The following is a 15,315-nucleotide window of genomic DNA, read 5'->3' as shown; positions in this document are numbered from 1 at the left end:
AAGTAAAAAAAGGGTGAAATTAATCTTAATAGCATATTTTACTTAACCCATTATATCTCAAACATTACAATTTCAACACGTGACCAATTCTGCGTATGTCATGTAACAAACTACATTCTTTACTTTCTCCTACGTCTTCAAAATTTGGGGTCGGTTTTACCCTCATGGCACACTCCATCAAAACTCACCCCATTCTGAGTGTTCAATAGCCACATGTAGTGAGTGGCTGTTATTGGACAGCACAGGTCCAAAGGGTGGTCCGCGGACCAGTAGCTTCAACATCACCTTGGAGTTTGTTGGAAATGCAAGATCTTGGGCCCCACCCCGGACATACAGAATGAGAATCTGCATTTTAACAAAGTCCCAGGTGATACGAGTGCAAACTAAATTTTGAGATGCCCTGCTCTGGAACACAGGCTTGCCCTGGTCATGCCTCCAGCTCACCATGTACTAAACTATGCTGGGTTTCTAGAAACACCAGCTCCTCTGATGTGAGCCACTGGGGACACAACCCGGAGACCCCAGAGGTGAGTTCTGAGTTAGCTGCTCATCTCCTTGGAACACACCAGCTGCAGCTGAGACCTCTTGGTCGATACCCTCTGCAGATTACAAAGCCCTAGACAGGACCCAGATCCTGGGCCCACTTTAACCAAGCCCTCTCCTAATCCATTGCTAACCCCGGTGGTTTCTGGAAGAACCACACCATGAGAGTGACCATCTCAAAGCTGGATAAGCATGACCGAGAAATCTACAGGGGCTGATGTTGTGGGGAAAGCTAACTCTGAACTAGGGAATTCGAGCCTGACCTGTGTTCTTGGCTTTGTTACCAACACCCTGTGTGGATATCGGTGAGTTGCAGAATGTCCCTGGGCCACAGTTTCTCCATGTGTAAAAGGAGGTTGGATAAATCTGGAATGGCCAGGGAAGGCCATAGTGATTCTAAATAGCTGCTATTGAGGACTGAGTAATGGCAAATGTGCAGAATAGATTAGTCATGCCTGCCACGGGTACAGGAATAGGTCACAGACACCACACACATTCATCATCCATGAAATAGGTACTTCCTAGGACTTTTCTACTTGGACGATGACTTCTGCTTCTTCAAGGCTTTAATTTGTTATGTTCTTTCATACTTCTTTTCCCCGAAGTAGGGGTCATAATGTGGAAGAGAAAGCTTCCAGCTCCAGGCAATAAACTGAGGGTCCAAAGTGACAAAGTGGGAAGAGAGGGAGTTGGGAGTTGCCTTTGATCTCTGGAGCCCAAACCCAGCCCAGCTGCTCCACAAAGGAAAAGCCCTCCAGTGTGTGTATCTCTGTGTGTGTGTGGGAATGTGTGTGCTTCACTGAATGTTCCTATGTATGCATGCACGTGTGTGTGCGCGCCTGGCTGTGTCTGTGTGAGTGTGCACAACTATGTGTGTTTGGATCAACTGTCAGTGCAGCAGGGAGCGGGGACCCCTCAAGGAGCCTCACCTGGGCCTCTCCTGCTCTCGCCGTCTGGAGAGACCAGCCACCGAGGCTGCGACCCAGAGAGACACCACATGTATCATCTCAGACTAAGCTACTGACCCCAGCCAGAAACAAGGGGAAGTGGCCTCCTAATGAGGAAGCCAGAGGGACACTATGGGCAAGAAGAAGCTGAGAAGCTTCCCTCCCCTTGTCTTCACACAACAGAGAATGCTGGAAGCCAAGAGCGGCCGTGATGGGGATAGGCTGCTGGTACAAGGGGGAGATTTTCTGAAAGCCAGGCCTCATGGAGGGGAATGTTGAATAGCTGACACATGGAGCTCCGTGGGCTCAGGGTAGTGCCTTGTCATGTGATGCTCAGACTCACTGGGGCATCAACCTTCATCGGGAAGAGATAGGCAATGAGGTAGCCATGGCATCCACAGGGACCAAGGCCTTGCATGGCAGCTTCTAGAACCCAAATCCCAGAGGACAATGCCCTGAACAGAAACCCAGTGGGGAAGGGTGGGGGCTGGGGGAGGGAGGTGGGTACATGGAAAGTAGATGGTTGGTGGAGGAGGTGGGGAGTGAAAAGGTGACAAAGGCCAGCGGGCAACGGCAGTGGGGAGAGATGCTAAGGGGGGACACCTACTCTGCAGATTTCCAGAAATGTCCAGGGTGAGACAGGCGGCGGTTTCGCTTTGGCAGTTTCTCCAGCATGTCCATGAGCTTGGTGAAGGTCGGTCTCTCTTCTTGTTCAAAAGCCCAGCAGAAGAGAAGAATGTCCTAAAAGAAAGCAATATGTGGTGATTTAACAGAAATAGTAACTGCTTGACTACTCCTTGGCACCTCGTTGGATCTGTCTGTTTGTCTACCTATTTGTTCCACTTTCAGATTCCTCCATCATCCACCCATCCACCCATCCATCTATCCATTTACCCCTCTATCCATCCACCCATCCATCTATCCATTTACCCCTCTATCCATCCACCCATCCATCTATCCATTTACCCCTCTATCCATCCACCCATCCATCTATCCATTTACCCCTCTATCCATCCACCCATCCATCTATCCATTTACCCCTCTATCCATCCACCCATCCATCTATCCATTTACCCCTCTATCCATCCACCCATCCATCTAGCTATCCATCCATCACTCAGGCATCCATTTATCCATCTCAGTTCATGTGTTCATCCTTCATCTGTCATCCATCCATGCATCAGCCACTTATCCATCCACCCTTTCCCTCTCTACTTTCTGAACCTATGTAGCAAACTAGGTAAGTCCTATTCTAGAAGGTCTGGGATACACTGAAATCAATTATGCTCCCCAAGGAGTTTCTTGGCATTCTCCTCAAAAGAGAGGGAGAAAAGGGAGTCCTGAGGCCACTATCCACATCCCAATACTATAAGCACCCCTCCAGAGTGGAAAATTACTCGTAATGGTCTCACCTGAGAGAGGAAACGGAAAGACAGGTAATCCTAAAAAACACACCAGGCAATTATTCCTTCCCTGATTCTTCTCTCTTCTGATCAAAAGAGGATGCTTCCTGATGTGTTTTAGAGGATGAGTATTAATTTATACTAGGGTTTCTTTGTTTCTGTATATCTTGTTCTGAGTTGGAGAATGCCTTAATTTTATTTGAATCTACATAAAAATTTTAAGGCGTTAATTCTGGTGGTATTTTAAAGTATGTCTTTAAAAAATAGCAGAGAAAGAGGGATTCACTGGTACTATTAGACTCAGCAATTCATTGCTAGGAAAAACCTAGCCAAGTGTTACTGCACCCTGGTGGTAGGAAGCCGAATTGCGGGGCATAGTTCAAAAGCTTTGTCTTCTAAGCTCTAAACCGTTATTTGACAAGGCGGTGGGGATGCTTTCTCATCACCCTCTGGGAAAGGGCTTATAATCTTTTTTGTTTGTTTGGGGGCAGTAATTAGGTTTGCTTGTTTACTTATTTATAATTTACTTTAATTTTTTAAACAGAAGTACTGGGGATTAAATCCAGGAACTCAGGCATGCTAATAAGCCTGGCACTCTACCCCTGAGCTATACCCTCCCCCCCAGGGTTTGCAAGCTTACAAAACAGGAAGAAGAAGGCCCAGAACTGCATCTGCTTCTCCCCTTGTCCCCTAGACCTGCCACTATTAGCCTGGGACTTACCGAGATTTCTTTTCCCATGCCGATCTGGCTGAGGTTGGGTTTCATGCCTGTGCCCATTTGCCAGATTATTGCCTCTGCTGGTTGGGTCTTGAAAGGCCACTCCCTGGCATGGAGCTCATACCAGATTGTCCTGTTGGCAGACATTGTTACAGGAGTGTTGGTGTGATATGTCACTTGGAACTCTGCATCCCCTCACCAACACAGGGGAGCCTAACCACTCTGGCTCCCTAGTTTTTTCCTTATAAGGCTGGTGTTTTGCTACCTAAGATGTACTTAAAGCTTTCTTGATGTCTTAGAAGTTGTGCTTATCCCAGGATATCTTCTCCAGGGCCTGAATTAAAATGAATCAAAAGCTAGAACCTGACCCATTTAATAAAATGTGGCTAGGATCTCTGAGCCCATGTTTGTCATTTTAGGAGACTACTTAAGGGGAAAATTAGAGATACAGACAAAAATGTATTTACAAGCACCTCCTGCACACCGTTATATAGAACACTGGAAAAAAAGTAGCAGTCACAAGTTTCGTAACCAGAATTCATCACATAGATTATGGTAAATCCATAAAATGAAATGCAACACTGTATTGTTATTAAAACATTGCAAAGAAATTATGCTGACATAAAAGTGCTCAATATATAATTTTAAGTGGAAAAAGTAGATCACAAACTGTGTATGAGATATGCTACACTTTTAAAAACCATTACGGAGGTACAGACAAGAGACTAAGGAGCAAACAGCAAAATGTTAACAACAGCTAGCTCTCGGTGATAGGCTAGGATAGAATTGTTTCTATTATGTTTGTGTGTAAATACGAACCCTCCTGTGAAACAGTGGAAAGCGGGGGAAAAAAAAAGATCTAAGAGTCAGACTGCCTTGGGTTCAAGTCCCGATTCTATTCTATGCTAGTACTATGTCACTGGGTAGGCTGCTTCCCTTCCGAGTCCAGGTTTCTTACCTGCCAAATGAGAATGATGATAAAATCGCAGGGGAAGAATGTTTATCTGGGAGGCTGAATGCCAGCATCACTCGATGCCGGAATTATTCCAGAGGGACTGACTGTGTTATCGTCTGTTTCATAAATCACGACATTGTCATGACTGAAGAAAGGATCGCTGTGGTGAACAATGCGCAGGGACGGATGGGGAGATGGGCCGGGCAGTGCTCAAGTGCTGTGGGAGGTGTGGGCAGCAGTGGGGGCCGTGGCCAGTGCCATGGGGGTGTTCACAGGGTGTTGGGGTGTCACTGAGCTGTACCTAGGGGATAGGTCTCAGCTCACTGAGAAGATGCCCCAATTCAGGGAATATCTGAAACAATCCTAGGAAACAATCTTTCCTCCAATTCAATTTATGTAAATTTGCCTTAAAGAACACAAAACACTCAGTTATCCTTTTTACTGATAGGAGAACTGTATCGAATCAGTTATTTCTGGGGTTCCACCTCTCACTTAGTATCTTCTCTCCTCTGCCAACCTCATCCCTCTGGGAAGAGGAGGGCTGGTGATGCTCAGGTGCTGGGATGATTGCAGTTCTCATCATAAACAGTAACACCTCTCGAGTTTTTAGTCTGTGCCCAACACTAGGCTAAGCCCTTAGCATTTATTATGATTATGGGTGTGTGTGTGTGTGTGTAGTATGCCTTTTTATTCTGATGCTTTATTCTGGGGCCTTGCTGACCCTGGAGGGACTAGCCAATTCCTAGAGATAGTAAAGGACTGACCTGTAAGTGTGCTTTTCATAGGCAAACGAACCAATCCAAAGTACTCCACATCCCCTGCCCCTCATCAGGCTCTCACACTCAGGGCCAACATTCCCCTGCCCTACTCAGAATGGCGTCAATGCCCCAGACCCCACTGAAATTAGTTAAACTAACCAATCCCAATCCAGCTTCTCCTGCCTCGCCCATTCCTTCCTGAGGAAACCACAATAAAGGCTCTTGCCCACCATTTCTTCCTGCACCCCCTGTCTCCTGATGGACCCTGCCTCTTCCCTGCGTTGGCCCGCATGGTATGATGTGTCTCTTCCTTTTGGGAACTGTGAATGACAAACCATCTTTCCAGTGGCAGTTGTCTCCTGATCTAGTGGCCTCGTCACACCTGAATAATAATAACACCTACATTTTAAAGCAAGGCGTGCTATTATCATCCCCACTTTACAGATGAGGAAACTGAGGCTCGGGAAGGTTACGTATCTTATCCAGGGTAACGCGACAAAATAAGAAGTTCAGCCAGAGTTGAATTCATTTGACAGCAGAACCACAGCACTGGCCATTACGCTGTATTCGGAAACTTACACTCCATCCTATTTAAGAGTCCTCTGTCATTGGGACACTGAACTATTTGGGAAGGCAACCCTCTGGTTGATGGTTGGGGCCTGGTGAAGGAGGCACAGACAGAGTCCAGGTACCGCTCATGTGGAAAGGGGAAGGGAGCCTATCAGGAGCTTGGCTCTGTGCTGGGTGCCTTATGGCATTTTCTCATTTAATCCTTAGAACACCTTAGGATAAAGGGACTTTATTATCTTGGCCTTATGGCTGAGGGAAGTAGGGTTTGGAGTGGTGAAATGACTCTCAAGCCCCTGGGGGCTCTGTCAACATGAAAATCTCCAACACTGGAGTCAGGATGTCCTAAGTCTGACTCCCAGCTCCACCTCTAATTACCAGAAGGCAAGACACGGAGCCACTCGGAACCTCAGTTTCCTCATCTGTCAACTGGGAACAATGGTACGTGCTTCAAAGGGTGCACCTGAAGATTCCACGAGACAGCACCCAGAACAAGCTTAACTCGGTGCTCAATACACTTTTAAAGTCCCTGTCTGTTCTAAGTCCTGCCCGAGCATGATGTTCCCAAGCAACAAGATGCATCTAATTGGCAGGAAACCAAGAGCACCAGGTCCCTCGGAATTCAGCAGTGTCAGGAATAAAAACCTCATTAAAACTTCCTTTGAAACCTAACTTTTAAGAGAAACTCGCTTGAAGGGAAAAAAAAATTGCCAAAGATTAAAACTCCGGTGGAAAATCAATTACTCACTTTGGTACATTTTGTTAATTACGCTCTTTTTTCTCTTGCTAAATTGATACTAAAATATACCAACTTGATTATTGCAATTTGGTTTCAGATAACAATGTCTAACTAGATAAAGATTTGGGCATAAACCCATTGGGGCAAGTGACAGCCTCTAGAGGGGTCCAAGTGACAGATGGCAGAATCCTGATGTGCCAGCAAACACCGCCCCCCACCTCCCATCCCAGATTTATAGAGAGGACGCAGTGGGGGTACTTTTCCATGGAAGACGGTCTCTGTAACATCTCTTGGCGGTGCTAAATCTAATTGCACACATCTGCCGACCTCCAACTTTCCCAATGAGCTTTCCCAGTGTTATCTCTGCCGGTCCTGGCAACCATGCCACGGAAAGGTAAGGCGAGGATTAGCATGGCCATGTCAGGGACAAGAGCACAGAAGCCTTTGTAATGCACCTTCTCAGAGCACCCTGATGTGCATCGTAGGGTCTCTCCCTCCTCTGCACTTTCAAAGACATCTCATTCTTTCCCATGGCTTCAGTTACTACCTCTTTGCTGACAAGTCCCAAACTCTTCTTTCTCAAATTTAAGATGGCTAGATTCAGCTGTCTTCTGGTTGCTTCTGTGGGCTATCTCCACGGTAGCGCCAACTCACTGTGCCCAAGTCTGCTCTCTTTGCCTTCCTGGTGTGCCCCAAACCCTGCCCCGCCTCCAGGGTCTCTATTTTGGTGAATGATACCACTCTCCACCCAGTTGCTTAAGGTCAGTGCTGGCACCACCCACACTGAAACCAATCAATCAAGCCCTATCACGTCTACCCCCAAAACGCTTCTTTGTATGTCCAGTCCCAGCTTTCACACCCACTGGCACTGATTCAATGGAGAACCTCAGCATCTCCCTCTGGTCTGGTCACCCAGCCTCAATCTCGTCTTCCTTTCTGTTTTTGACATGGTAGAGTGATTGACTGACAAAAATGTGATTATGTCACTCTCCTGCTTAATAACCATCAATGGCTCCCTAGTGCCCTGAAGATGAAGACTTCTTAACTTAGCCTCTAAGTCCCTGCAGAGGGCCTGCTTTGCTCTCTAGTCTCTCATCTCACCACCCCAGCCTCATTTTTTCCTGATTCTCCATCCAACAGCTCCTTTCCTCCTCACTCCTCACCTGTTCCTTCACTGTGGGCAACTTGGCACTCCTCACACATTCCTCCGCTGGGGGCACCTTGTTCTCTTTCACCCTTGTTCCCTTTCATGTGTTCCTTCTATCTGGAATACTTCACCTTACCCTCACCCGGACTACTTATATTCAATCTTTAATGTAGGCTTAGGAGTCACCTCCTCCAGGAAGCCCTCTCTGATCTCCCAGGCTGGATTTAGTTCTTCCTTTCTTCCCAGAGTCCTGTGTTTATCCTCAGCAAAGCATTTATCACAGTACTTTGTAAAAACTGTTTCCTTGTCTGTCTTCCACTAGACAAGATACAATAGGGACCTATGGGAGTTTTAAACAGTATGTCCACAAATTCTTTGATATTCTTTCTGGTAAAAAGTAGAGCTTAATTCCCCTCCCCTTGATTTAGTGACTTGCTTCTAATAAATAGAATACAGTGGTAGCGATGCTATATAATTTCTGGGAGTAGGTCACAAAGGCAACGCGGCTTCTGGCCGCCAGGTTGTGAGGTCACTCAAGCAGCCTGTGGAAAGACCTGTGTGCTGAGGATCTCAGGCCCCCTGCCAACAGCCATGTGGGTGGCCCATCTTGGAAATGGATCCTCAGCCTGTCAAACCTTCAGATGAGACTGCAGCCCAGGCCAACATCTTGACTGTAACCTCCTGTGAGACCCTGAGCCAGCTCAGAACCACTCAGCTAGGCCACTCCCAAATTCCTGGCCACAGAAACTTGAGATAATAAATGTCATTTTAAGCCACTAAGTTTTTGGATAATTTGTTAAGAGCAGGCACCCAGTAAATGGCTACTGCTTGCAAGAATGAATGAATGAATGAATGAATGAATGAATGAATGAATGAATGGGTAGGTAACTTATCAGGGTCTTTCTACTACAACTCACTCAGATCCCCTCAGTCTCACCCAGAAATCGAGCTACCTTTGCCCCTACAGACCACCTGTCTCTTCCAAAAGCACTGAAGAGACCCTAGGGAAGCACCCCTCTTCCTGGTGGGGGCTCTCGAAGGCCATGGTGGGCGACATACCCAAGTGCAAAGACGTCTGAGTGTTTGGAGAAGGGGAGCTTGTCCTCCTCCGTGTCGGGAGACAACTGGCGGATGATCTCTGGGGCCAGGTGGCACAGCCAGCCGTTCTGGATACGCAGCTTGTCATCGCGCCTGGAGAAGCAGAGCACAGGGTGAGCCCCGTTTCACAGCCCAGGGAGGACCAGTCCCCAGCGCTGACCCCAAGTCCCTGGACCATCTCTGCTGGCTTTCTTGTGTTCCTCCATCTGGCACTGCCTGATCTTGTGCTTGAGGCCAAAACCCAGTGGGCGGTGCAGGAAAGGGTGGTCTGGAGAGAGACACTCAACATCCAGACCGTCATCAGGTCCCTTCGCCTCTGAAGTGGCCACGTTCTCCACCTTTATTCAACAAATACAGTGGATTCTCATCACCCGCGGTGCTCATGTTCTATAAAGCCTCCACAAACACTGACTTAGTGACTACTGAGTTATTGCTCTTGGGGGAAATATTTACACACACATGCATGCATGTATGTATCTCGCATAAAATATAATCTTGAATCCTAAAAACAACTTATCCTATTCTATTTTATTTTACATAAGAGAAACCAAGGCTCAGAAGTATGAAGTGACTTGCTCCGAGACTGCCCCATTACCAGGGGGCAGAATTGTAAAACCCATCCAACTGGCCCCAGAGCTGGAGCTTCTGGCCCTGCACTCCCCTGGACCACCCCCTCCCATCCCCATCCGCATCCCTATCCCCATGCCCTTGTCCTCGCTGAGTGAGATCGGAAACTGAAGTAAGATGAGAGAAACCGGGTCAGGCAGGGGCTGCCTTTCTGGAGAGGTACCCCATTCGTTATAAGAGGCATGATTAGAGAAAACAGGCTAGTTTATGGTGTGTGTGTGTGTGTGTGTGTGTGTATGTGTGCACACACTCCAAATTAAAAGTCACAAAGGGGAGACCGTCTGAATCCTGGGTTGTTTATCTGGGATCAAGCTGTTTTTCACATGGTCAACTGGAGGCACCTTGCTCTAGGGTGAGCAGTGGCCGAGAAGTAATTAGTTAACAGTGGTTAATGGCCCTCCTGGGTGACACTGCGGAGGCGTATGCAAATTAATCCTAATTACAACAACTCCACGGCCTTCGTGGTCTTTGATGTGCTCCAGGCGCTGTGCCTGGATGCTCAGTGGGTGTTGTTCTATTGTCTCCTAGCAAGGACTCTCCGGGAAAGGCACCATCAGGCCCGTTGTCTTTCTGGCAGGAAACTGAAGGCACAGTTAATAAGGGGCAGAGCCAAGTTGGGGCCCCGGGTGTGTCTGACTTTAAATCCCTTGCTTTGAACTATAATCCTGCTGTACTAAAATGAATGAACTCATAAGAAAGCTCTGAGGAAGGGCCCTTGGGTGATCCTGACTTCCAGGTGAGTGCTTGGAGTAAGGAGAGAGCCCTCCAGCGAAAGTCAAGGGCCAGGTGTTACAGGGTTTAAGGATGCTCTGTGCCCACGCCAAGGCGCCATTTCCAAGACAGGCCCCACGGGCATCAGCAATGCATCACGGGCAGAGCAGCCTGGCTGCTCAGCTAAGCAACCTCAGACCCAACACAGTCTAGGTCACTAAAGCCATTTGGGTGACTTCCCAACCCCTGATCACCATCTGTCAGGAACCCCTCTGGGCCCCTCCACCGCCTCTCACCTGCCAGCCTGCAGCACCCCAGAAATGCTGAAGAGCCCGAAGTCCGTGATCACTACCTTGCCGTTGTCATAGAAGACGTTTTTCGACTTGAGGTCCTTGTGCAGGATTCCCTTGGCGTGGAGGTAGCCCATGCCCTGCAAGAAGCAAGGACATGGAGACTTGCCAGAGAAAACCCGTGCGCTCGCTGCCGCCCTGGCCATGGGTCCACGGGGCCATGCCTTGCCTTTCCACTGAGACCACACGGAACAGCTGCAGAGCCGGGACCCGCATGCATGCGGGTGGGGTGGAGAAGGCATGGAGAGTGGGAACAGGCAGAGTCCCCAAGACACAAATCTGCCCCAACCCTCAGACCTCAGCAAAGCCACCTCCACCTAAGCTCTTCTGCTTCCTGAGGAAGAAACCAGGAAGACCTCCCCAGAGGGAAAAGCGTGGGGACAAACCGAAAAGAGGTCCCCAGGGAAAGGAATCCCATCAACCATCTTCCCTGACTTCCTCTTTGCAAAGTAACTCCTCTGCAGAAAACTTGTTCCCTAGTTTGACCTAACCCACGGCACTGCCGAAAATCACCATGTTCCTCAAGAGAAGTATCATGATGTGATAACCAAGAACATGGACAAGGGCTATTGCAGGTCAAGCTCGAGGGTGAATGCCTGGATTGCTTTTTTCCTGCCTGAACGAGCAGTCACATTTTTCTTTCTTTTTGCAACTGTCTTGACACGTCCAACGGGAAGTAAAAACCTGAATACGACTGACAAATGAGGCACACACCAGAAAACCCAGGATGCTCCCGTTTGTTTTAACCCCAAACAACACCCAACAATTTGATGTATCCCCAGCGGCTGTGGAGACAGGTGCCTTATACTCAGGGAATTCAAGCATTTGTGGGGTGAGGGGTTCTCACAATGAGAAGTTCCCCTGGTCCCTGCACATGCCTGCTTATCATGACGATGGGGCACCAGACGGGAACCAGACACACTGGAAGACCATCCCTGATGGTTTCATCTTGGCAAAATTCTTACATACACACGGCCTGGTATTTTTCAGGTCGAGTCTAATTTGTCTGAAGCCCAGACTGCTGGTTTGAAGTCAGACCCTGAGGCTTGGGAGGGGGCTGGGTCTTTCGGAGGTTCAGGGGGGAGGTACCTTCACAATTTCTTGGGCAATCTGCCTCGTTTTGTTGACATCCAAGACGATCTTGGCATCCCTCACCACGGAATAGAGTGTCCGTCCCTTACAGAGGCTGGAAAGCAAAGGGACAAAGTGAGTTGTTGGCAGTTGTTGAGACGAGGGCCACCCACAACAGCTATTAAAAGTGACACACAAAAGAGCGGACATGTGTGGATATGCCTGAGAGATAATAAACCTGGCTCTGGACCTCAGCTCTGGTTCTGGGATGCAGGTTCGGGAGCAAGTTCTCTGGGGTTCTTCAGGATCTTTTACCCACTCCCCCGGCATCCAAGGACACCTGCAGGGTCCAGCCAAGTCCAGAAGCAGGGGTGCCTCGTTCCATCTATCCTAGGGTCTCACAGACAGAAATCTGCACGTAAGGCCAGCAACTTCTGGGGTCCTCAGACACCACTCAGACAGCACTCCGCCGGTGCCTCTGCCCAGCTGCTCCCCCTCGCCGGGAGACACGGGTGTGTGGGGACAGTGATGGAAGACCAGCAAGGCGTAGCTGATGTGTGCTAAGGACCACCAGTGAATGATGCAGTCACACCTTCAGACAGGGATGTGTAAACACCAACAGTACCTCCCCACACCAGATGCCTGTCTAGATAGAGGGTTTTGCAAACTATTTCCAGCCTCACTGAGTTCATTTCAAGGACCAGTGTTTAAAGATGAATGACAAGATGAGAAAGGACATGATACAGTGACAGTAACACCTTCTCACTTAATTGCCGGCGTGTTCATCCGTCCTTTTCTTCCCCAGTGAGCCCGATCCCCGGCACACACAGACCAGACCCTCAATGAACAGTCACCGAATGGACGAATGAATGAGCGTGCCCAGCCCTCAGCACCATGCCTGGCTCATGGCGCCTAATGTTGGCTGGAAGATGAAGGAATGACATCAGGAAAGTTTGTTTTCCATCTATGTCAAAATAATTGGTTGAATGTTTCTTTTAATCTGTAACTTGATTGCTAAAATGGTCTAAGCGTTGCATTCAGTCCTATGGTAGTTACTGAACCCTTGTTGTGGGCTGGAATTAGCTGAGATCGTGTGGTTGTAGCCAGAACTCGGGTATCAGAGGGACCTGATGGAATCCCAGCTCCGCTCTCTACTTACTGTGTGTTTTTGGGTGGGTTACTTAACCTCTCTGGGCCTCAGCTTCCTCATCTATCAAAGGGAACTAATGACACCTACCCAACAGAGTTAGTATGAGGACTGAGTGGGAGAAGGAGCTGGTGGGGAGTGTAGCTCAGTGGTTAAAAGAACAGGGGGCTAGAGTCAGACTCTAGACTGGTTGTCAGTCAGTGGCTGTGTGGCCCTGGGCAGGGGAGTTTACCTCTCAGAGCCTCAGTTTCATTATCTGTAAACCTTCCAAGGTTTTGCAGGAGAATCACAGGAAATCAGGTGTGTAAAGGTGGAGGCAAATCTCTGTGTAAGTAGTCATGAAATTCTGGCTGTTATGAGAGGGGGTAAACGACCAATCAAATGGTGAACACGCACACACACCTGTGTGCAAACATATATAAACTATATATTTACACCCACATCACATCTGTCTGTCCATCTATTATCTATCCATCAATCCACCCACCATGCTACCTATAATCACCCATGAACTTGGACTAAGATTCATTTCTTCACCTGCTCAGGGAGGCTGAGTCACCTGTCCCAGGTTGCCCAGTAAGTCAGCGGCGGGGGTGGGGGGCAGCCATGGTGACTCAAGGCTGTCCCGCCTTGCTGTCTCGGGCAGTGCCAGTGCGTTTGCTGTGGCTGCTGGAGGCGAGATGGGGGGCTGGGGAGCGGGCTGTGCAGCCAATTAGACCATAGTGACATTTAAATATTCAGGATGGCGGAGACCGTGGGTGGATTCCCTCCCACAGCTACTCTGTGCTTCAACAGCCACCTACACTCATTACGGGCCAGAGCCCAGAAGATCCTTCCCCACTGCAGACGGCAGAGCAGGCTCCAAGCCTCCCAGACTCTCAGGGTAACTGCATAGAAGTCACAGCCCCCAAAAGCCCATCCCTGTCTCCTTTCCGCGCTCACCTCCTCCTTTCCATCAGCAGCTGCTAAATCTGGAGCCGGTGGATAAACACACACTGACTAGTGGGCTATCAATTGGCACGACCACTGCTTGGCCCCTCTATTAGAGTGAAATACACAAATAACCCATGACCAGCAATTCCTCCCCTAAGTTCATATCCAGTGGGCATGCATATGCATATTCACCTACAGACATGTACCAGAATGTACCAGAATATTCTAGAATGTTAACAGCAACTTATTCTTAATAGCCCCAAACCTGGAACCAACCCAAATGTTCATCAACAGAAAACTGCATAAATTATGATATAACTGTATAACAGGACACATTCATACCAGACTGTTAATAAGCAAACTATTGCTAACCTCAAGAAACATGAAATTCATAAACAACATGTTGAGCAAAAGAAGCCACACAGGCACTGAATGACTCCATTTGCATCAAGTGCAAAAGCAGACAAAACTGGTCCATGTGCGAGAAGTCAGCGCAGTAGTGACCCTTGGGTGGCGGTCGGGAGGCTGGAGAGGTCCCGAGGGGAGCTGGGGGCAGGTGATGTTCTGTGCTTTGATTTACGTGCTGGTTATATGGATGTGCATTTAGTGGAAATTCATCAGGCTGTGCTCTTAGGATCTGAACACTTTGGCAGGCGTGTTATCCTTCCAAAAATTTAGGAAAAAAACGACGAGGAAAGGATGAACAATTAACATATGGAGTTGAAATTTAAAATCTAAACCAATACTTTTACCACAGGTCTCCATTTCTAAATGGTTCTCACAGTCCTGAGGGGCAGTGTCTGCAGGGGAGTGAGGGACTCCAGGCCTGGCTGTGCCCACCCAGGTGTTTACTGGAGCCTGAGTTCAAGGGCAGGTACAGGGCACGGGCTGAGCGAGCTCTGAGCAGGAGCAGGCATTAGGCAGGTGTCCAGGGTGGCCGAGGCTCGGAGAGTCCAGGCAAGTCAGTCCACGTATCCACGGCAACTGGCCTGAGCTTGGGATTTCTGTGGCTAACACCTGTGCCCTAGAGGCTGCTTGTGGCTGGGCGGGGGGGGGGGGGGGGGGGGCAGGGAAGGGAGGAGCGGATGGAGGCTTACTGAGCATGCGCGGGACCTGCCTCCCCTCCAGGCATCCTCCCAGCATCCCCACAGGGTCCATGTTCTCACCCACCTCTAGCAGGTGAAGATACGGAGACCCAGAGGGGCAGAGGCCTGCTTGTGGACGCGTGGCCACAGGGCAGCCTGCTCCTGATCTTTCCCATCTTCCCGTCCACGGTGTGGAGGCCCAGTTATTGGACATGACGTTCAGGCCATGAAAGAGACATGCAGCCGAGTAAACCCAAATCCCGACTCTCCCATTTACTGCTTGTTGGGCGACCTCGGGAAGTGACTTCAACCCCAATTTCCTCATCTGTAAAATGCGGACAGTCGTAACAATACCAGCAAACACGCACGAAGCCCCTTCTACTTGCTGGGCACCACCGTACGCACCAGAGCCCTGTGAGGTGGGTACCCTCGCAGTATTTCATTGATTCCAAGATGTGCATTTCCTCTGATTGTAACATCTCTGCAATTAGAACGTGTTTTGCTTTCGTTGACAGG

The 15,315-nt window shown here is 48.8% G+C and overlaps 1 protein-coding gene across 1 annotated transcript in view; it reads right to left on the bottom strand.

Annotated features, from left to right (window-relative positions):
- Positions 1–2,093: 2,093 nt before the first annotated feature.
- KSR2 (kinase suppressor of ras 2) overlaps positions 2,094–15,315 on the bottom strand; it is a 356,911-nt gene continuing 343,689 nt past the window's right edge. The window contains exons 15-19 of the mRNA XM_074356111.1: positions 11,653–11,749; positions 10,510–10,643; positions 8,837–8,968; positions 3,615–3,744; positions 2,094–2,231 (exon numbers count right to left, since the gene is read on the bottom strand). Of these exons, the coding sequence (XP_074212212.1) occupies positions 2,094–2,231; positions 3,615–3,744; positions 8,837–8,968; positions 10,510–10,643; positions 11,653–11,749 (631 nt within the window). The remainder of the gene's footprint in view (positions 2,232–3,614; positions 3,745–8,836; positions 8,969–10,509; positions 10,644–11,652; positions 11,750–15,315) is intronic.

The sequence above is a fragment of the Camelus bactrianus genome, chromosome 32 (assembly GCF_048773025.1).
Source record: "Camelus bactrianus isolate YW-2024 breed Bactrian camel chromosome 32, ASM4877302v1, whole genome shotgun sequence".
NCBI classification, from domain to species: Eukaryota; Metazoa; Chordata; class Mammalia; order Artiodactyla; family Camelidae; genus Camelus; species Camelus bactrianus.
Note: the sequence above shows the minus strand (reverse complement) of the source record. Positions and strands in the feature narration are given on the sequence as shown.